The sequence below is a fragment of the Tamandua tetradactyla genome, chromosome X (genome assembly GCF_023851605.1).
Source record: "Tamandua tetradactyla isolate mTamTet1 chromosome X, mTamTet1.pri, whole genome shotgun sequence".
Classification (NCBI taxonomy): domain Eukaryota; kingdom Metazoa; phylum Chordata; class Mammalia; order Pilosa; family Myrmecophagidae; genus Tamandua; species Tamandua tetradactyla.
Window position 1 is genome coordinate 159734804 of NC_135353.1, and position 22346 is coordinate 159757149.

The following is a 22346-nucleotide window of genomic DNA, read 5'->3' on the forward strand; positions in this document are numbered from 1 at the left end:
TGCAGCCATCGCTGCTCCCGCAACTACATCAGCACAGGAAGAACCAGAGGCAGAGCCAGAACCTAAAAAGGAGACTGAAAGTGAAGCTGAAGATAACCTTGATGACTTAGAAAAGCACCTGCGTGAAAAGGCCCTGAGATCAATGCGGAAGGCTCAAGTGTCCCCACAGTCTTAGGTGGAAATGTTTGTTATGATGTAAATTTTATTTGATTTGTACGCAATTCAATTTCAAAATTGCTAAAATGTGTTTGAGCTTTAGACTATAACATTTGTTGTAATAATTGCTAGGTTGAAGTTCACCATGTAAAAAGGGGCATGGATTTACATTGCAAAAGGTGTCCACAGTGTATTAGTGAAATTCTCTCATTGACAGCTCACATAAATTCATTTAGAGTGAAATATTCTAAGCCAAAAAAAAAAAAATCCTCTTTTTAAAAAGGGGGTTTAGATATGATTGGCATTCTTATGGTTCCTTTAATGCCTCTGGCTATTCCCAGCGTTGGTTTTTTTTTTCCTCTCATTTGAGTCTTAGCACCCATTTAAGTTATGATGCTTCCGACCCAGTATGGTTTGTAAGCTTGCCCAGAAATAAGACCATTGTTTGAACTGCCACAAAAGTATAAATGACTATTTTAATGCCACAATCTTTCCTGTTGCCTATGGAGTCTCTGCTGAAATGAATCAAGATTTGAACTCTAGGGGTAAGACAGAAAATGAAAGCATGTTGTTTGCCAGGACACTGTGGGTTTATATTGATGTGTAACAAGTTGATTTGGAACACTGGAATTTCATTCTATTCTGGTTTTGGTGTTTTGGTTTTTTTTTCCTCCTTTTCTTTTGTAAAGGCAATTATCTAGTCCCAGGAAGGATCCTTCAGTTATATAAAATTTTGTTTTATGAAACGTCATGGCTCCATTCAAAATTTTGTCTTGTACTTCCATTTGATACACACGACTTTCAGAGCTCTTGTATTTGGAAGGCTGGAAGGGCCTAGACTTTGAAATAGTGTTTGTTTTCATTGTTTTTGTTTTTTTGTTGGTTTTGTTTTTTGGTTTTTTTTTTTAACTAAAGCTATATAAAGCTTGTGGATTAAACAATAAATTTCTAAATTAAAAAAAACATTTTAATAATTTGCCCATTTTGGCAGAGAAAGTGGTAGAGGCAGGACTTGAACTCAGGCAGTCTGGCTCAACTGGCCCCTTGTTTATCCATCACACGAAAACTGCATGCAACAGAGCTGTTTAGGGAAATACTTTTAGAAGATCATATCATCTGAAAAACGTCATACTGCCTTATGATAATTGATATGTTCATTACCAAAATGAAACAGAAACAATTACCTAGGGATATTAGAACAAAACCAAAATGCTTTTACTGGATCCCTTAGAGTCTCTTTAGTGTGCTACAGGTTGCTGTGTCTTTGGGGTGGAAAGCAGGGGAAGGATGAAAGTGGAGAAACTCACTGACAGCTTTGTCCTCCATTTTGCCCTATTTAGTAGTATTGTATTCAAGAAGTGGGTACCAGTTATTTGAACTAAGTCTATTGCTTGTTAAAACTGCCCCTAAGAGAAAAAATATGGATCTATTAAATTTTACCACCAGGAAAACCCTGACACTGTATCAAACATTAGGGACACCCAAATGAATAGGCCAAGCCCTTGATCTTGGGGCTTGCTATTGTGAAGCTTATGAATGTAGCAGAGAAGCTTAGCCTACCTGTAGGTATACCTAAGAGTCACCTCCAGAGGACTTCTGTTGTTGCTCAGATGTGGCCTCTTTCTCCCTAAGCCCAACTCTGCAAGTGAAATAATTGCCCTCCCCAATACTTGGGACATGATGTCCAGGGGCAAAAGTCTCCCTGGTAGCATGGGAGACAACCCACAGGGATGAGCCTGGCCCTGGCACCGTGGGATCAACAATTCCATCCTGACCAAAAGGGGGAGAAGAAATGTAACAAATGAGGTATCAGTGGCTGAGAGAATTCAAATAGAGTTGAGAGGCTACTCTGGAGGTTGCTCTTACACAAGCTTCAGTTAGACACTGCTTCCTTACTATAACTTGCCAACCCCCTACCAAAATCCAGCCAATCCTAAGGAACACCTAGGGCATTATATAAAATTCTACAAAGGTTCCATGCACTAGGGTAACATTCCAGAAACCTACAACCTCCAGATGGGTCCCTGGACCAGATAAGTCCTGAAATGCAGAGAGGCCAGCTTCTCCAGAGCATCAACTAGTTCTATCCCCCTATCCCATATTATCGACAGCCCCTTCCAATTTGAAAATGTTAGATTGGGCATAGCCCAAATACCCTTAAAGAATGGGAGAAAGGTCAAAGATGATGGTGGAGCTATCCAGAGAAGGTAGGTTTTAACAAATGAGTGTGATTGCTAAACCATTATATTGATTTTTCTTTTAGTCTCCAGTACCTTAGAGCAGCTAGAAATAAAAACCTAAAATTGTAGAATTGTAACCCGTACCAAACTCTGAAATGTGTTCTACAACTAATGGTTGTGATATACTTTGAAATCCATTATTTTTTTTGCTTATATGTTATATTTTCGCAAAAAAGAAAAAAATATATTTCTTCTAGCCTCCAGGGTTTTGGAGCAGCTAGAAGGAAAAATCTGAAATAATGGAATGGTAACCCATAACAAGCTCTGAAATCTGTTTTGTATCTACTTATTGAAGTGTACTTGGAAAATCATTTCTTTTTTTTCTTTTCTTTGTATATATGTAATATTTAACAATAAAAAAGAACCTGCCTCTGAAAAGCCAGAGAGAGCAACTGTACCCTTTACCCCAAACCCCTAAACAAATCAGCTCTACACCCAGTAGCTCCTTACCCTGAAGTGGTTGACGAGCCATCCTGATGCCTGGCACATGCTCTCCTCCTCCTCCTCCAAATCTGCTCTCCCAATGGGTGGGCAGCGTGGACAAGCTGCAGGAAGGAGTCTTCAGGTCTTGATTCTGATCTTGATTTGTGTTTCAGATTGCTGGGCTGATCGATCCCCACTTCACGAAGCTGCAGCCCAGGGACGCTTGCTGGCCCTTAAAACTTTAATTGCACAAGTAAGTAAACTAAAGATGTCATCCTCTGTGCACATATTCTAATCTGGCATCATTCTTTGTTATCATTGGCTTGGTAGCCCAGGTCCCGCTTGCGCCATCTGGTTCAAAGCACTGCCATTCTAGGCTCCTACCTCCTCTCTCACCTCACCATTGATTCTTCCTGATTCTCCTTCCCTGGGGAGCTGGCTTGGTTTCATCTAGTTCCCTCCCTTCCCCTTCTGCATCTCCCTTTACCTCCTAGGAAGTCTTTTCCTGTAAGGGGTGAAGGTGGATGCCCTCAGATTTACATGGCAATGATACTTTCCCAGTATGCATTAGTGACAGCAGCCCTGAAGTGTCATTAGTCATTTGTTGCTGTGTAACAAATGACCTCAAAAACATAACGGCTGAAAACAAGAAAGGTTTATTATCTTGTAGTTAATATGGGCCAGGGAGCAGCTGAGCTGCGTGGCTCTGGGCTCAGGCTACAATCCCGGTTGACGGCGAGCAACCAAGGAAGAAGGTCTGCTTCCAGCATACTCGTGCAACTGGTGGCAGGACTTGTTTCTTTGCCACACGGGCCTCTCCACAGAACTGCCTCAGAAGATGGCAGCTAGCTTTCCCCAGAGAGAGCACAAGAGAATGCCTAAGAAGGAAATCCAGTCTTTTTATAATCTTCAGTGGCATTCCATCAGTCTGCCATATGCTATTAGTTAAAAGTGAGTCCCAAAAATATTCTAAAAAGGAAAAATGAAGTGGGAGGACTAACACTTCCTGATTTAAAGCTTATTATGAAGCTATAGTTGTCAAAACAGCATGGTACTGGCACAGAGATAGACATATTTATCAATAGAATCAAATTGAGAGTGCAGAAATAGACCACCAAGACTATGGTCAGTTGATCTTCAACAAGGCCCCCAAATCCACTGAACTGGGACAGAATAGTCTTTTCAATAAATAGGCCTGCAAGAACTGGCTATCAATAGCCAAAAGAATGAAAGAGGACCCTTACCTTACACCCTGTACAAAAATGAACTCAAAGTGGATCAAAGACCTAAATATAAGAGCCAGTACCATAAAACTCCTAGAAGAAAATATAGGGAAACATCTTCAAGACCTAGTAATAGAAAGTATCTTCTTACACCTTATACCCAAAGCACAGGCAATGAAAGAAAAAATAGATAAAATAGATAAAATAGATAAATGAGAACTCCTCAAAATCAAATGCTCCTGTGCCTCAAAGGACTTTCTCAAAAAGAGATGAGGCAGCCAACTCAATGAGAGAAAATATTTGGAAACCACATATTGGATAAGGGTTTAATATCCAGTATATAAAAAGAAATCATACAACTCAACAACAAAAGAACAAACAACTCAATCATAAAGTGGGCTAAAGATATGAATAGACATTTTTCCAAACAGCAAATACATATGACTAAAAAACACATGAAGAGATGCTCATCTTCATTAGCTATAAGGGAAATGCAAATCAAAATCACAATGAGATGTCACCTCACACGTATAAGAATGGCTGCTATTAAACGAACAGGAAACAATAAATGTTGGAGAGGATGTGCAGAAATTGGGACACTTATGCACTGCTAGTGGGAATGTATAATGGTGCAGCTGCTGTGGAGACAGTTTGGTGGTTCCTCAGAAAACTAAATATCAAGTTGCCGTACAACCCGGCAATTCTACTACTCAGTTTGTGCCCAGCAGAGCTCAAAGCAGTGGCACCAACAGATATTTGCACCCTGATGTTCATAGAGGCATTATTCACAATTGCCAAAAGATGAAAACAATTCAAATGCCCATCAATAGATGAGTAGATCAGCAAAATGTGGTCCACACATACGATGGCGTATTATGCAGCAGTAAGACAAAATGACGTCCTGAAGCACATGACAGGATGGATGAACCTTGAGGACATAACGCTGGGTGAAGTTAGCCAGACACAAATGGATAGATACTGTTTGATTCCACTTTTATGGCCATGGTAAAGGTAAACTCAGAGTCTTAGAATGTAGACTATAATGGGACCTAAAGATACAGAGAAGTTAGAGATAGGTGAACAGTTACCTAATGAGGTTGGACTTAGATGTGTGGGAACGGATAGAGGTGATGGTAGTTCATTAGTGGGTCTATCAGATATGCTGCCATATTGAAGGTAAACCTGATTGGAAGGGGTTGTATAGAGCCAATGTATCCCCCTGATTAACACTACCAATATAAACAAGTTCTTGCATGAACCACTTCAAAGGTATGAATCTGTACAAAGAGTCAATCATAGAGGGGTATAGGGAGAAAGCTAATATTGCATGCTATGACCTATATTTAACAGGAAAACATCACCACAGCAATACCAGGGGTAAATACTTGGGGTGGGGGAGGGACAAGAATTAAGGGAATTTTTGGATTTTCTCTTGAGTGAGCATGTGTTTGTCTGTTGTTTTTCTCTTTGGAGCAATGAAAATTGTCTAAAATTGAGAGTGATGATGATTGTATAACCAAGTGAGGATACTGTGAGGTATAGATTGTTTGTTTGGAACATTATACATGATGCCCATTGGGTGGAGGTGGCCAAAGGGTACAATGACTGAGAAGCAGAAAGGTGAACTGTGGCGTATACATATAATAGATTATTGTGTGACTACAGAAAGGAACAAAGTCATGAGGCATGCAACAAGGTGAATGAATCGTGAGAACATTATATTGTGTAAAACAAGCCAGAAACAAAAGGACAAATATTGTATGGTCTCTTTTAGGGAATACTTATAAGAAAATTGGGGCCTAGATTGTAAACTCTTATAGCAGTAGCATTTATTCCAGAGCTTGAAGTGTTATTTCTAGATTCTGAGATCTGTGCTGTATGTAACCTGGAATTTCCTTGGAATTTTGGGTACCTGTGCGACACCTAAGACTCAGAGTTGGAGTCCTGCAGCTCTGAAAGTCAGCATTGCTATGTACAGCAACTGTTAAAAAGAAAGTGAAAAAGAGGTCAGCCTTTAATTAGAGATAAGAACGAAGCCGATCTAGTTGGGGCTGAGGTAAATCAGAATCCAGGATAAAGGATGACAGCGTCTGTATTTTAGAACTTCACCTACTGTATGAGACTAAAGAGGAGAGTTTTATCTTGTCCAAAACCTAAATTTCCTGAAGCACATAATCTAACTCAACCTATCTAGATAGATCATTTAAACAAACCAAACACATGGAGCCCAGGATGGAAATGAGGGCTTGTCATTCCGTATAGCTTAATGTAAGACCCAGATACATCCCAGAGTACGTTGGGCAGATAATTTTAAAGTATTGGCAAAATCCCTTGAGGGACTGGAGAAAAAGTATGAAACTGTTAAACTTTCCCACCTGGGAAGCCCCTGCTACTCTCCCAAACCCTAGGGACTCCCAAGTTAATAGGCCAAGCCCTCAAGCTTGAGGTTTGCTCTTATGAAACTTATTTCTGTAGCAGAGAAGCTAAGCCTACCTATAATTATGCATAACAGCTACTTCCAGAGAACTTCTTTTGTTGCTCAGGTGTGGCCTCTCTCTCTGTAAGCCCAACTCTGCAAGTAAAATCAGTACCCTTCCCCTTTGCTAATGGGACATGACGTCTAGGGGTGTGAGTCTCACTGGCAATGTGGGACATGACTCCCAGGGATAAGCCTGGCTCTGGCACCACGGAATGGACAATGCCTTCCTGACCAAAAGGGGGAAAGAAATGTTAACAAAATAACGTATCAGTGGCTGAGGAGTCCAAATAGAGTGAAGAGGCTATTCTGGAGGCTACTTTGATGCAAGCTTCAGCTAGAAGTCGCTAATTGCCATGGGTTTGCCAATCTCCAATCAACATCCCTGTTAAACCTAAAGAATACTGATGGCTCTATCTGAGATCCTACAAAAGTAGACACTAAGTTTACTTTTCAGAAACCTACAACCTCCAGGTGGGTTCCTAGGCCAGATAAGTCCTGAAACCCAGAGGGGCCAACCTTTCTAAGAACATCAACCAGTTGCATCCCCCACTCTATATTGTCGAGACCCCTTTTCAATATGAAAAAAGATATAATGGGCATAACCCAAATAACCCTGAAAATTGGGAGAAGGATCAAAGGAGAAGGAGGAGCTACAAGAGAGAAGTTAAGATTTAACAAATGAATATGACTATTGAATCATCAGATTAATATTTGTTTTAGCCTCCAGTGTCTTAGAGCAGCTAGAAGGAAAAACCTGAAATTGTGGAACTGTAACCCATACCAAGTTCTGAAATCTGTTCTATAACTATTTGTTAAAATGTACTTTGAAATGTATTGCTTTTTTGTATATGTTTCGCAATAAATAAGCTTTTAAAAAAAACGAATCAAGGCAGATGAGTAAGAAAATAAAGACAAAAATAAATAAGTAATAGGGGGGAAAGAGGGTATGGGATGTTCTGGGTGTTCTTTTTATTCTTATTCTTATTTTTGCTGTTTTTGGATTAATGGAAATGTTAAAAAATCGATGGTGATGATGAATACACAACTACATGATGATACTGTGAACCGCTGATTGTACACTTTGGGTGATTGTATGGTATGTGAATATATCTCAATAAAATTGCATTACAGGGCAGGCCACGGTGGCTCAGTGGCAGAGTTCTCACCTGCCATGTTGGAGACCCAGGTTCATTTCCCAGTGCCTGCCCATGGAAAAAAAAAGAAAAAGAAAAAAAATTGCATTACAACAATTGTACCCACTCTGATCAACATGGCAGAATGAGACACCTCAGGGCTCCGTCCCCCCACAGGAACTTTGAGCAACTAGCAAGGGCTGACAGAAACACCTTTCTCAAAGCTTCAGTTAACATTTATAGGACTGCAGTGACAGACAAGTGCCAAATCAAGAAAAAGGCTACTTAAAAGTCGTGGGATCTCTCGGTCCCCTGGCTGGGCCCCCACTCCCCCCACTCCACCCCACCCTGGCTCTGCCTCAGCCCACGCTCCCAGCATAGATCCCTGGTCCCAGTTCCAGAGGGAGCAGAGTAAGTCCCGTGGACATCCCGGGAGCAGGTATGTGCGGCCCACTCTGTCTCATCTTGGCCTGAGGGCCTCATCCCTGAACTTGCCCTGCATGTAGAAGGCAGCTCAGTGCGCCCTCCTGCGGAAGGCTGTGGGATTGCAGTCAGGTCGTGCTGCCCTGGGCTGGGGATTGCTGGCTCCAGGACAGAGAGTGCAGGGCCTGGACTGTTAAGAAACTTTTGCCTGGGGAAGAGGGGACATTCAGAACCCTGAAAACAGAGAATTCCTAGGGCTGCACACACAGGCCCAAGACCAGATGTGCACAGAAAGGATCAAGAAGGGCCATACGCCAGGCCGGGGACTATGCTCGGCCCTCCTTGTATGGGTAAGCCCTGAAGGAGAGGCCTTGTTCAGGTCAGTCTGCAAAGACTAGGGAATGAGTTTTCTTTTCCTGCTCCCCCAGGCCCCCTTCCTCCCCCTCCTTCTTTTTGTTAGCTCTTGACAGTCAAAAAAAGCTCTGTCATAACACTAGCTGGATACAAGCTTAAGGACCAGATGCCTCAAAGTCTAAATTCCAGAATAACATTTTAAAATGTTATTTTTGAAGCCCAGGTTTCAACAAAAAGTTGCAAAATATATAAAGAAACAGGAAGGAGTGACCCAGCAAAGGCGAAAATTAAAGCATTAGAAACCATCAAACAAGAGGACCAAACCTGGAATATATCAGAAAGAGGCTTTAAAGAAATGGCCCCAAATATGCTCAAGGAGCTAAAGGAAAATATGACAAAGAACAAAAGGAAATCAGGAAAATGGTAGATGAACACAGAGAGAATATCAATAAAGAGATGGAAATTATGAAAGGAACCAAACAGAGTTGACAGAGCCCATTGCCACTAGACTTGCCGAACAAGAGAAGAGAGACCTGCAAGTAGAAAGGAAAGGACAATAGACAGTCGATTGAAGCCACAGGAAGAAAAAAAGATCTCCAGGGAGGGTAATGACATGGGTAAATATAAATGCCAGGACTATTGCCTATTTGGTTTGTAAGTCCACTTTTTACTTCCTACATCATCTAAAAGGCAGGTGCATAAAATGTAATGAGAAACCAGTGGTTTTGGACTCACAACATATAAGCATGCAATTTGTGAAAAGAGCTACATAAAGATGAGGGGCTGGAGGCATATAGGAACATAGTTTGTGTATGCTATTGAAGCGAAGTTGGTATCAAAGCAAATGAGATGCAGATAGATTTGGGATGTTAAATTTAAGCCCTTGCTAACTACAAAAAACATATTGGATGATATGCAAGCTTGTAGAGCCAGAAGTCAGAGTACGGTTGCCAGGGGTAGGGGGCAAGGCGAGCGAGCAGTTAATGCATAAAGGGAATAGGGCTTCTGCTTGGGGAGACGGGGCACTTTGTAGTAATGGAAGGTGGTGAGGGTGCTGCAATATTGCAAATGTGATTCATCCCATCGAACGGTGTGCGTGGGAATGGTTGAGATGGGAAGGTTTATGTGGTATATATGTTCTGACAATTTTTTTTTTTTAAAGAAAGAACAACTGAAGAGACAATGACAATGCATGATCCTGGATGGAATCTAGCAAGGGAGGAGAAAAAGCTCAAAGGGACATTATTGGGACATAGGAAGAAATCGGAATGTAGACTATAAGCTTTATATCAATGTCAAATTTCCTGAACTTGATAACTGCACTTAAGGTGGATACATATGTGAATACCCTTGTTCTTAGGAAATGTACATGGCAGTATTAAGTGTTCAAGGAGCCTGATGCCTACAATTTTACTCAAGTGTTCAGAAAATGGATCGCTAAACGGATAGGCAGTTGGATAGATAAATTGGTGGCAGGGAGGGAGGGGGAGGGGAAGGGAGGGGAGGGAAGGAGGGAGGAAGGAAGGAAGGGCGAGCAAATGTGACAAAATATTAAAGTTGATGGATCTGGGTATGGGGTGGCAGGCTGTGGTGGAGTTCTCCTATGCGGTCTGTATTATTTGTGTAACTGTCCTGTATGTTTGAAAGTCATTCAACATAAAAACTTAAACAAGAAAAGCAATTCACTCAGTCCGGCCCCCACTCAAAGGGAGGGGACCCCACCGGGAAGGGGGGCTCGCGGGCCCACCCACATGCTGCCTGCCTCCATGGCCACTGCTTCAAGAGCAACAGTAAAATAGGGTGCCACATGGGTGGCTCTTAGTCCTTAGACATTGATTCAAGTCCTAGGTATTCAGGCCACTTGAACTGTTTCTGTTCCGGACTGTACCCCATTACCTTGAATAATGAGTAGAGGCCTAGTAAGTCCTTGTGAATGAATGAAAGAGGGTACACACTCCATCTGCTGTTCTTTTTAAGAGTCTGCATGTGTACAGAGGAGGTGATTCATTCGATCTTTTTTCCACATTCTAATACCACCTAGCCTGGCTCACTTACCATATTAAATTTTAAAAGCTGGACATATTGCTCTTTTTGTGCCTCTTTCTCTTCCTCCTTTATGAATTGTGCTTTCTCTTAAGGAAGCAGAAGCAAAAGGAAACCAGAACTGCTAGCAGTGACCAAATGGAAGCAAAAGGAAACCAGAACTGCTAGCAGTGACCAAATGGGCTTTGAGTTTGATTTCAGTGCCAGTTTATTTACTTTTTTAAGCACGTTAAATATTCTTGCATCTACCTCCTCTCTCTCAGTATCTCAATACTGTTATTGGTGTTTCTTAATAAGTATTGATTTTGGAATAACTTTAAAGAAAATTTATCAAGAGTCCAGAGAGTTCCCGTATGCCCTTCACCCAGCTCCCCCTAACAGTAACATCTTACATCACTGCGGCACATAATGGAAAGCAAGAAATTCACATGGCACAATTCCATTAACTAATCTTCAGGCTATTGGCATTTCACCAGTTTCCGCTAATATTCTTTTTCTGTTCCAAGATCCAGTTTAGGATACCATATTGCATTTGGCACTCATCTATTTCTTTTCTAACCTTTTATTTTGAAAAAATTGCAAGTTTATAGGACAGTTGCAAAGTTGATGCAAACCTCATGCAGAGAGCTCCAACCTACCTCCTACCAGAGCCACCAACCTTGAATGTTTTGTTGCATTTGCCTCATCATTCTATCCATCTATCTTACTCTCTGTTTATTTATTTTCTAAACATTTGAGAGGGGGATGTATACATCATGCTCCTTGAACTCTTAACGCTGCCATGTACGTTTTCTCAGAACAAGGGTGTATTCACTGACATAGCCACCTTACGTGCCGGTGTCAAATTCAATAAATTTAACATTGGTATAAGGCTTACCATCTACGCTCTCATTGTTTCATATGTCCCGATAATGTTCTTTTGGGCTTTTTCTCCTCCATTATTAGATCCAGTCCAGGATCATGAACTGCTATGCTGTTTGTTGTTATTGACTCTTTAATCAATTCAATCAATCAATCAATCTCTCCCTGTCTAATTGTGGAAACATATATACAGCATGAACTTTCCCAAGTACACTGTTGAGTGGGGTGTCACCCTCGTCGTGTTGTGCTGTCCTCTCTACCATCCATTACTAGAACTTTCCCATCACCCCAAACAGAAACCCAGCACCCATTAGGCATTAACTCCATCCCCCACCTCCCCCCGACCCCGCCCCGCCCAGGGCTGGTTTATTTTTAACTCGAGATCACAAGAGTGTTCCTTTCTGTGGTGTGATTAAATGTGAACAGAGCATTCTTCGTTAAAAAGTTCACCTTTTTCTTGCTACATCCCCACTTCCTTACCCCTACATTGGCCAAAATGGCATCACCCTCCTTCATTCTTTTACTTTATTTCACAAGTGGCTAGTGGGGTGTGCTGATGAGCAAAACACTAAACCCTAAAACACTACACCAGGAGCTCCTGACTCCCCTGCTGGCCAGGGACTCATTTGCACTTTCTGCTTCTCTGTTTCCTCCTGCACCTTTGAAGGTGAGTCACCTCTAGGTGACCTGGCTTGCCTGTCTTGTGTTACTTTTCTCCAATTCCAGGGACACTGAGAATTTGCACTTTGTCAGTTTTTTCTCTGGCACATTGCTGTCCCCTTGTGGACTAGCTTGTTTTCTCCCTTATTTTTGTACAAGGGAATCATATATGGGAAAAGGGAAAGAAAAATACTTTTCTAACTGGCATCAAAGACCCACTTTGAAATCTGTAGCACAGCCCTAGAGTCATGATGTCATATTCAGGACATGAAAATGGGCAGGACCAAGGCGGCCCAGAGTGGCCCTCGGAGGAGGGGGCAGACCATTGTGGGAAGTCCCAGCAGCTGGACGCAGCACCCAGCAGATCTGGCAGGAAATGGCAGGTGCTTAGGTTGGAGCCCGGGGCGCATGGTCATGACCCTAGTTTCTGAAAGCTTTCAGTAGGGTGTTGACCAGGCAGAGAATCAAAAAGCAAGACTTCCCTAAGGAGGATAAGGCAGGGACCCGAGTCCTTCAGCAGATATAAAGTTACAATCATTTGGGGAGTTGGTAAGAGCCAAGTTTATTAATATCAAGGTCTGAAGTCAGAGTTGACCAACAGCTTGACTGACCTTGAGTCAGTGCCATGTGGACTCCAAGATGAGGAAGAGGGAGTGCGGCAGTGTGTGGGCAGGGAGGGAACCAGGACTGGGCAGAGACACTCGTACCCGGGTAAGGACATGAGGGTTAGTGGAATCCCCCAGCCCTAGCCCCTGGCACTGCAGAGCCCTCCCCATGCAGTGGAGTTGTGGCAGGGGCTGCTATGGCTTATGGCTCCTGGGAGTGCTGTCTCCTTGACGCTCTAGCTTTAAGTCTGGGGGTCATCTTCTCTTTCAAAGCCAAGTCTACCTCCTGAGCTTCTCTCAATCCACCACCTGCTCCTCAGACCTACTGCTGTTCAGGCCCATTTCAGCCTGTGCCTGGACTCTTACAGCAATGTCACATCCCTGCCCCTCAAGTCCACTCTCTGTGCTGCTACCTGTGTGTTTTTACTAAAACATCTCATATACCCCAGGCCCTCCACAGCCTCGCAGGCTTCAAAGGTGCCTCATTCCCTACGAGACCTGCACTCCCTGTTTGGAAATCAAGGCCTTTCATGATCTGACTCCTGCTCATTGCCCTCCTTCATCTCTCTCTGTCTCCCACTTCCACTTTCTTCCACTGCCTCCAACACCTGTGGGTTCTTTCTGCTCCAGAAATAACCAACTGGCCACCTGGGGCTCCACCACACTCCGTGTTGCTTCCTGTGTTTGCGTATTCTGTTCCCTCCAAAAGGAGTCCTCTTTCTTTGCCTGTCTAGCTTGAAACTTTTTATCCTTCAAGCCTATGTGTAATGCCACCTCACTTGTGAAGCTTTCTCTTAAACGCCCAGGCAGATTCAAGGATACCCTTTCCCCACGCTCCTAAATGAAATTGGAGCATGCTTCCATCGTAACAGTGTCCTTGCTGTTTGTTTTCACGTCTGACTGTGCATGGGGCTCTTGGAGGGGAGAGACCCATGTTATAACACCATCATAGACCCACTTCCCAGCTCAGGGCCTGGCCCAGAGTGCTGAATGAGGATGTGTTGAATAAATGAATTCAAGGCTCCCACACCCTATGTAGACTCCTCCAAGTCATGGCCACTCTTCTCTTTATGGGGTTGATAAACACCAACAGGCCTTGAGCACATCGAAAATGTGGCCACATAGCTGCTTCCACTGCCATCGCCAATGTAGCATTTAACCTGTTTTTCTCCAAATTATAGGGTGTCAATGTGAACCTCGTGACAATTAATCGGGTCTCTTCTCTCCATGAGGCATGCCTTGGAGGGCACGTGGCCTGTGCTAAAGCCTTACTGGAAAATGGCGCCCACGTAAGTAATGGCCCCATCCCCACCCTCTGAATGCGAGGTGCAACTGCATATACCTAAAGGGACTGGACCTTCTGGACTGCTTCTCCACTGAGAGTGCAGACAGGTCTGGGCCCATCCAGGGATCCCCATTCCACCTTTTAGGTTGGGAAGACACTGTTGACTACTCCCCACCCTGCAGCCTAGATGTATGAACATTCAGCTGAGATCATTCACAGACTCTTTCACATTCGTGATGCTGACTTAAAAAAAAAAATCAGGGCGGGCCGCGGTGGCTCAGCGGGCAAGAGTGCTTGCCTGCCATGCCGGAGGACCCCGGTTCGATTCCCGGCCCCAGCCCATGTAAAAAACAAACAAACAAACAAAATATAATAAAAACAAGAAAATGTTTAAAAGATGTTTCCCTTTCTTCCTCCTTTCCTTCCTTCCATCCTTCCTTCCTTCTCTCTGTCTTTCCTTCCCTTCCTCCCTCTCTCTAAAAAAAAAAAAAAAAAAAAAAAAAAATCAACTTCAACCAAAGTAGTTGGGAAACTGACCTTGGAACATTTACTGTAAAACACCAACAAGAACAAAAGTTTAAAAGAACAACAACAAAACTACTTCTAATTCAACACCCTAAATCAACAACTGATTTTATTGAATTAAATTATCAAGCTAAATGAGTTTTTAAGAATTTATGTATTAAAACCAACAAAATTAAACTTTATCGTATTTTTATTATACCCTAACTTTTTTTTTCAAAGAGTGACTGAGTGCTCTGTATAATACAAGTATCGAAGTAGGGATATAAAATCAAAATTTCTGAAAAGCTCATTGCCACATGTATTTAGGCTGTCCAATTCTGTTTTGTTACCAATTCGGTTGTTTAACTCAGTCCTTGTATTCTCGGTCTCATGAGCTGCAATGTTTTTAAGCATTTAATGAAGAATTTTCTTTGCGTTTTAGATGGAAATTGGATTTCTTCCCTTAAAACCAAATATAAAAGTCTTCTTCCAGAGTGCACGGGTGGTTCGGTGGTAAAACGCTCACCTTCCATGTAGGAGATGTGGGTTCGATTCCCAGGCTGTATACCCCAAAACAAACAAACATACAAACAAAAAACTTTAAAGTCTTCTTCCTTAAGCAAACTAATTTTCTCAAGATGGTGCATTTCCTTTAGGTAGTGCTTCTCTAGGTGAACACTTAGTCAACTCATGGGTACTGATAAGGCCAAGACTGTGAGGATCATCTCCTTGAAAGCTGATGTCTGGAGTCACAAGCAGACTTGTCAGGAAAAGTTAACCAATAGCAGGTCACAGAGAAATTGTAGTGGGGGGCACCTCTGGGAGGTTTTGTGGGGGATAAAGAATAAGACATGGTCCCTGTCATTGGCAATCTTATGAGAAAATGGCCAATAAACATTACATTATACCATATAACATTTAAATCAGAATGAGAGAAGGAATAAGAGGAAGTTGGTCACTTCTCTTAGAAAGTCCCTAAAAATTGGCCATCCCATGTGTATCTCAAACTCAGTGCACCCCAAACTGCTTATCATGTTCTTTCTTCCAGACCTGCTTCTAATCTTGGATTCCCAGTCCGGGAGAGCTGGGGAAACATCTTCCAGGTCTGCCACGCCCCTAACCAGGAAGTAACCCCATTTCCTCCTTCTTCCCATCTACTTAATCACAAAATCCTGCTAATTTTACTTCCTAAATATTTCTCAAGTCTACACACTCTTCAGTGCTGCTCCCCTGGTGATTAGAATCATTTTCCAACATATCAAAATTATCTTTTTGTGTGTTTGTCTTCCCTAATAGATTCCATCCTACTCAAGGAGAGGCAATTGATTTACTCATCTATGTTTCCAAAAAAATAGCACTCAGTAGGTGCTTAATAAATGCTTGCAGAACTGAACTGAGATAGAAACATAGGAGAAATCAAAAGATTTCCTGGTCTGAGGATGGTAGTTAGTAAAAACAAATCAGAGCAACTCCACCAAATATTTTTCAATGAAAACAGAAATACATTAGGAATCCCTAGAGTGTGGGTTGACACACTTTGCCCCTGTCCTTGTCTGCCACCTTAGCATCCACCCTTTAACCTTTAATGGGGACTATCCTGGAACCTGGAGACAAATCTATTCTGCTATGTTGATGGCTATTTTCAACATGCCTTTGGCTTGATCATAATCTCTTTAGGAGTCACACAGGCAAATGCAATTTCTATGGATTGTAGGAGAGCAGAGAGGAGATTTGTGGCAAGAAAGGAGAACTGTGAGGAATTGCCAAGGAACTTTTTTTTTTTAACCAGCACAGATGGGACCTTAAGTTAGCCAGCTTTTCCAGTATTTTTGGTTCTTGCCATGTTTGTAAATGATCAAAAGGGAATGAGTCAGCTCCATAGTGATGGAAGGTAGAAACAATTGTAAATGTTTCTTGAGTGCTTTCTGGACCCCAGGTACTGTTATAAGTGTTTTACATGTAGCAGAAACTTGAGCTAATGCATCCAGAGGCCATGTTTTTAACCACCATTCAAGGCTACTCCTAAGAAGCGCTGCAATACCCACGGATACAGCTGAAAAGCTTTGGCCCATTTTTACTTGGGATGTTATTTGCAGCAGAGAGCAGGTCACTAGGTGCCTAAAATTCATAATATTGTAAATGCCATGGACTCTCTTGCCCCTCCATCACAGTGGGAACTTTCCCCAGGCAGCGACACAGGAATACACCCTTGGAGGTGGCAAGAACAAAACAGCAAATCCTCTGGGTCTCCCTTTGCCCCATCATTAGGTCAACGGAGTCACAGTGCATGGAGCCACGCCCCTGTTCAATGCCTGCTGCAGTGGCAGTGCCGCGTGTGTCAACGTGCTGCTGGAGTTTGGAGCCAAGGCCCAGGTCGAGGCGCACCTGGCTTCACCCATCCACGAGGCAGCAAAGAGAGGTAACGCAGCCACCACGCTGCGCACAAGGCAATGGGGGGCCGACTCCAGCCTGCATGAGTCAGTCATCTAGTGGTAGCCATGCCAGATCACCTGGTTTACCCCCAACATTAGAGTACATGGGGCTTAGAAATCCCACAGCAGTAACTTCAATTTACCGTTATCTTCAGAAATACCATGGTGAGTGAAACAGCTCTTCTTAAACGCTGGGAATATCTTCCTGTCTCAGATGTCCCATTTCTGGGGTATCATCGCAAGGAAGATAGCCATTAAAACAGCAACCACTAACATAAAATAAATTCTGAGAGTGTCTGAAAGCCAAGGCTGATGCTATTTCTAATGGGAAATTAAGCATAACTGTCCACAACATGTATTACTCCCCAGGTGAGCTAATGACTTCAAGATCATAGTTATTGGGGGGGAAAGTCATAACTTTTTTCCAAAATCTTGACGTCGTCTCAAGAGTCCTGTATTCTCAGTTACTTTTGAAATGAGGGCAAGAGGTATAGATTTAAGGGATTTAAAAACCATATGCATACCAGACACGAACCAGAAGATGCTGTTGAAAGAACAAGGTCATTTGTCAAAGGTCACACCCAAAGAGCACCATTTCAGTGATACCCAGAGGTGGAGTCATCCTCTTATACTGAGGTCAGAAATGCACCGGAGAAGTTAGCACACCCTAGAACAGTGATCCTTAGTGCTGGGGATGGAATTGGTGACAGAAGTCTTTATTTCAAAAGGCAGTAGTGAAATATTTGCCCCACGTTATTAAATGTGTTACCTGGTCATTTTTCTTGGCAGTGGATTATTTAAATGATACAAAGGACCCAAATCTCAATGTCGTCAACATATTTAATAAACATTCATTGATTAATTAATTTTTTTTTTTTGCTCATTTTCCAAACTTCAAATAAGAACTTCAAGTTGTAGAGTAAGAGACTACTTTGGAAAATATATAAAGTCTTTTTAAAATTTTTACTACTGTTTTTAAGTAAAACTTCATTGGCTATTTCCACTTCCACCAGAACCTTTAAAAAAAGGAATAAATGTTGGGAATGGTTTGAATTACTTAATTCTGCAGTGCTTGGCAGGTTATATATGGAGCGTTTGATATCTGTGTGCGTAGAAAACATATATATGCTTATTATTAACCCATAAATTCATGCCTCTCTACATATTACTTTCTGTATCCTAAAAGCATTGTCAAGGACTAATGTCTACAAAATGGAAGAATGAATATCAGGTTTATTATTTAAGATACTGTTATATTAGTGATAATCAAATGGCTTTTATTTATTCTTTTTTTTTTCACATGGGCAAGCACTGGGAATCGAACCTGTATTTATTCATTTTTAAAAACTTCCTGAGAATACTTAAACTAAGTTCAGTTTCTTCTGCAAAAAAAAAATAATAAAATTAGACAAGAATTATTCAAAGATATTTATTAGATAACCTCTATTTGCCAGGCAATTTTAGTTACTAATTAGATATTATTTATGAATTCTTACAGCTTTAAACCTCTATAGACAAGCTGGGTCACAGTCTGGTCAATACTTTGACATACTGGACATATTGATGCTATTATCCAGGTATAACATTGACTTATGGTAACGAATCATTTGAATCCACAGAACCCTGATTTGAATCTTTTAATGCCTATTTGTACCTAATTCAGAATTTGTGCTAAGGCAGGCAGGTCTGGGATGAGCTGACTTTATGTTATCTATGAAGAAACGGATGGTTATGTTAGCCAGAGATAAGATCTTTTAAGGAAACATTTAAGTCTTCAAAGAGAGCAAATTCTCTCCAAGCTGCGTTCAGTACTTCAGCAGCTCAAGACTTCCATTCGTTCCTGAACAAATCATTCATAAGCTGCCAATCTACACCTCTTTTCCTTGGGTAAACTCTCTAAGGAGAATGCTTGCTTGTGTGTTTCTTGCTAGCCACTGCATTTGGAAGCATGTTTTAGAGTACATCCTATACTTGAGGGTTTTATTAACTTCTCACAGGTGTCTTCCAGGTTAACCAAAATAAGGAGGTTTTATTGCGTGGTGCCCATCACCCGCTAAGGCGCGCACCCATGGGTGGAGGAGAGGATGGGGGAGTTGTGCTGAAGAGCGAGTAGGGCTGTGCCCAGGATTTGAATTCTGGCTTTTCAGCTTGACTGTGAGTCTTTTAGCCCTCTGGGTCTTTTGTAAACTGGCGGCTTCATTCTAGAGAATGAATTTCAACTGTGCTCCTTGACGTCCTCAGTTTTACTGGAGGTAGCTCAGGGATTGCAAAGTTGAGTTTGAATGGGGGAAGCAGGGAGAGCCTCCTTTTTTTTTTTAATTAATTTATTTATTAATTAAAAAAAATTTAACAACAAATGAACTAAAACATTAACATGTGATCATTCCATTCTACATATATAATCAATAATTCACAAAATCATCACTTAGTTGCATATGCATCATTTCTTAGAACATTTGCATCAATTCAGAAAAAGAAATAAAAAGACAACAGAAAAAGAAATAAAACGAAAACACAAAAAGATTATATATACCATATCCCTTACCCCTCGCTTTCATTGATCACTAGCATTTCAAACTAAATTAATTTTAATATTTGTTCCCCTTATTATTTATTTATTTTTAATCCATATGTTTTACTCATCTGACCATAAGGTAGATAAAAGCATCAGACATACGATTTTCACAATCACACAGTCACATGGCAAAAGCTGTATCATTATACAATCATCTTCAAGAAACATGGCTACTGGAACACAGCTCCACATTTTCAGGCAGTTCCCTCCAGCCTCTCCCTTACATCTTGACTAACAAAGTGATATCTATTTAATGCGTAGTAATAACCTCCAGGAAAACCTCTCGACTCTTGTTTGGAATCTCTCAGTCACTGACACTTTATTTTGTCTCATTTCACTCTTCCCCCTTTTAGTTGAGAAGATTTTCTCAATCCCTTGATGCTGAGTCTCAGCTCATTCTAGGATTTCTGTCCCATGTTGCCAGGAAAGTCCACACCCCTGGGAGTCATGTCCCATGTAGACAGGGGGAGGGTGATGAGTTTGCTTGTTGTGTTGGCTGGAGAGAGAAGAGCCTCCTTTTTAAACTGGTTTTATGTTGGGGGGTTCTAGCTAGGAATTTAAAAAAGACATTTTTTTCTACTACAGAAGAAAAAAAATTTAGGTTATTTCTAAGGCCGTACAATTTTGCGAATATTCAATGTTTCCTTTACTTGAGTATGATTATCTTGTGTTCTACCAGGTCACAGAGAGTGTATGGAGATTCTGCTGGCAAGTAACGTTAACATTGACCAAGAAGTGCCTCAGCTCGGAACTCCCCTGTATGTGGCCTGCACCTACCAGAGGGTAGACTGTGTGAAGAAACTTCTAGAATTAGGTAACTTCCAGAAATCTTTTCATAAGACAAATCTGTTAACCTTGTTGGTCTTCCTGGGCTTCATTCTTGTCAGGATGTAAAATATTATGAGAGCATTTGGTGTTTGCATGCTAAACACCGAACTTCTCTGGAGAAATGAGGATCTGTATTTCTCAGTTCTGCTTCCTTTGATTTTGGGCTCCATTTACCCTATGTGGTTCTCTGTGGTAGTCACAAGATGGCTGCTTAGTGAAATGCAACGCGCATTCATCACAGACCATCTTACAACAGTCCTGCTAAGTTATTTAGTGATTTTTTTTTTAATTCTCAAAGACATATACAGAAACTGAGAGTCCAGGGAAAAGTAAAATATTTTGAAACTATTGAAGATTCACTAAGCTTAGTCACTGACAGAAAAGTAGAGTTTTTAATTGCGAATTTTTATCTCCAAGAAGTTTTTGGCTTTTTTTTTAATCCCCCACAATTTACTACCTTTATAGTAGCTCAGGAATCATTTTTAAAAAATGAGCCCTGCATAATATAAATATTAAATACATTTAGCTTTATCTTTTGCCAAAGAACATAACTCTGTGTGACAGGGTTCTCGGATATTTTGTCTCCTGTCACGGTTCACATGGGAAAGCAAGGCCAGTCTTTTAAATAAATGACTAGCTAAATTCACTTTTCTCACCAAAACATGGCGAGTGGTTTTTGCAGGCACCTGCCCCGGGCTTCTGGGCTTAGTTTACCAAAAGATGTATCACCTCCGGAGGAGTATTTGCGATCCGGGCTTCGCACCCAACTCCCGCGGCCGTTCGCCTGCGTCTGTGCAGCAGCGGTAAATGGAGGCACCCGTTTTGTTCAGGCGCCAGTGTGGACCACGGCCAGTGGCTGGACACCCCCCTGCATGCGGCGGCGAGGCAGGCCAGCGCCGAGGTCGTGCACCTGCTCGCGGACTACGGCGCCAGCCTGCGCAGCCCAAACGCTCAGGGGAAGAGCGCGCTGGACCTGGCGGCTCCCCAGAGCAGCGTGGAGCAGGCGCTGCTGCTCCGGGAAGGTAGGCGGGCGCTGCCTCCCGGCCCCCTCCCTCCACCTGCCTTTCACCTTTTTTTCTTTTTTCCTTCCCCTTTTGCATTGGGGGTGGCTTTGGGGGAGGTGGCAGGTCCTAGCGTCACCGACGGGTCTCCTGGGACAGAATTACCCACGACCAAAGGCCACGCACCCAGTCTGTTTGCCTTGTATTTTCCATATAAAGAAAATAATTAGCAAGTCTTGATGTCACCACAAAAAGTTTGAGCCGCGCTGTCTATCGTGGCAGAAGGCCAGGAGGAGCAACCCTCCCCACCCCACTCAGCTTCGTGATATTTGGACGCAGTCTGGGGGCAAGTTGGAGATACTCGAGTCAGCAGCAGTGGGGCCAGGGTGGGGGACAGAGAGTGTGTATTTCAGAAACCCCTGTAAACAGTGCCACTGTTTGCCTGTTCCCCAGGTCAGGGAGTAGGTGGCTCTGCCTTCCTCCTTGCCTGGTCTTCTCCCATTTCCACCTCCTGGGTGCCGGGCGTGGGGGTGGGGGGGTGTAGCTGCAAGCTGCTTAAGTGCTTCCCACCCCTGATCAAGAGAACCATGTAGGAGCTCGTCATCTGAACCCAGATTGAGGATTTGTGTGCTCCAGAGAACATTATGAGATAATGGGAACTGTTGTGCTTTGCAAGCACTAAGCACTCAGCTAAATCTGAAACCTAGATCTCACCAAATTCTTAGAACTTTAAAGCCACCAGTCCTTTACGGTAGCTGACGCTATCCCGGCTACAAAGGGGCAAAGAGGAGCACAGAGAGGTTAGCTTGGCGGGAGGTCCCTCAGCTCCTAGGCTTCTGTCTCCATCAGTCTGACCCCAGAGCGCACCTTCTTAAAAGAGTGGAGCCCCAGTCCTGAAGCTTCTGCAGCAGTTTCCAGTGGGGAGGGGTCTCATTTCACTCCTGGATTCCATTTTGTGACACCAGCCTCATGCCTTCATACCTTCCAAGTGGAATACTTGGCTTCGTAGTTTTAGAACTAGACTCTCGACTAGCGCTCCTTAAATTTTAACGTATGTACACATCTCTGGGGATCTTGCCAAGATGCAGCTTCTGATTCAGTGGGTCTGGGGTGGGGCCCAG

The 22346-nt window shown here is 42.5% G+C and overlaps 1 protein-coding gene across 5 annotated transcripts in view; it reads left to right on the plus strand.

Annotated features, from left to right (window-relative positions):
* Positions 1-22346, plus strand: part of ASB11 (ankyrin repeat and SOCS box containing 11) — a 38755-nt gene that overhangs the window by 14399 nt on the left and 2010 nt on the right. For 2 of the 5 annotated variants that reach the window (XM_077146748.1, XM_077146751.1), the window contains exons 2-6: positions 2993-3072; positions 13782-13889; positions 16658-16808; positions 20076-20210; positions 21055-21246. In XM_077146748.1, coding sequence (XP_077002863.1) covers positions 2993-3072; positions 13782-13889; positions 16658-16808; positions 20076-20210; positions 21055-21246 — 666 coding nt within the window. Of the gene's footprint in view, positions 1-2992; positions 3073-12628; positions 12707-13781; positions 13890-16657; positions 16809-20075; positions 20211-21054; positions 21247-22346 lie in introns of those variants that run through there. The other 3 variants (XM_077146749.1, XM_077146752.1, XM_077146753.1) reach the window with 3 other exon arrangements.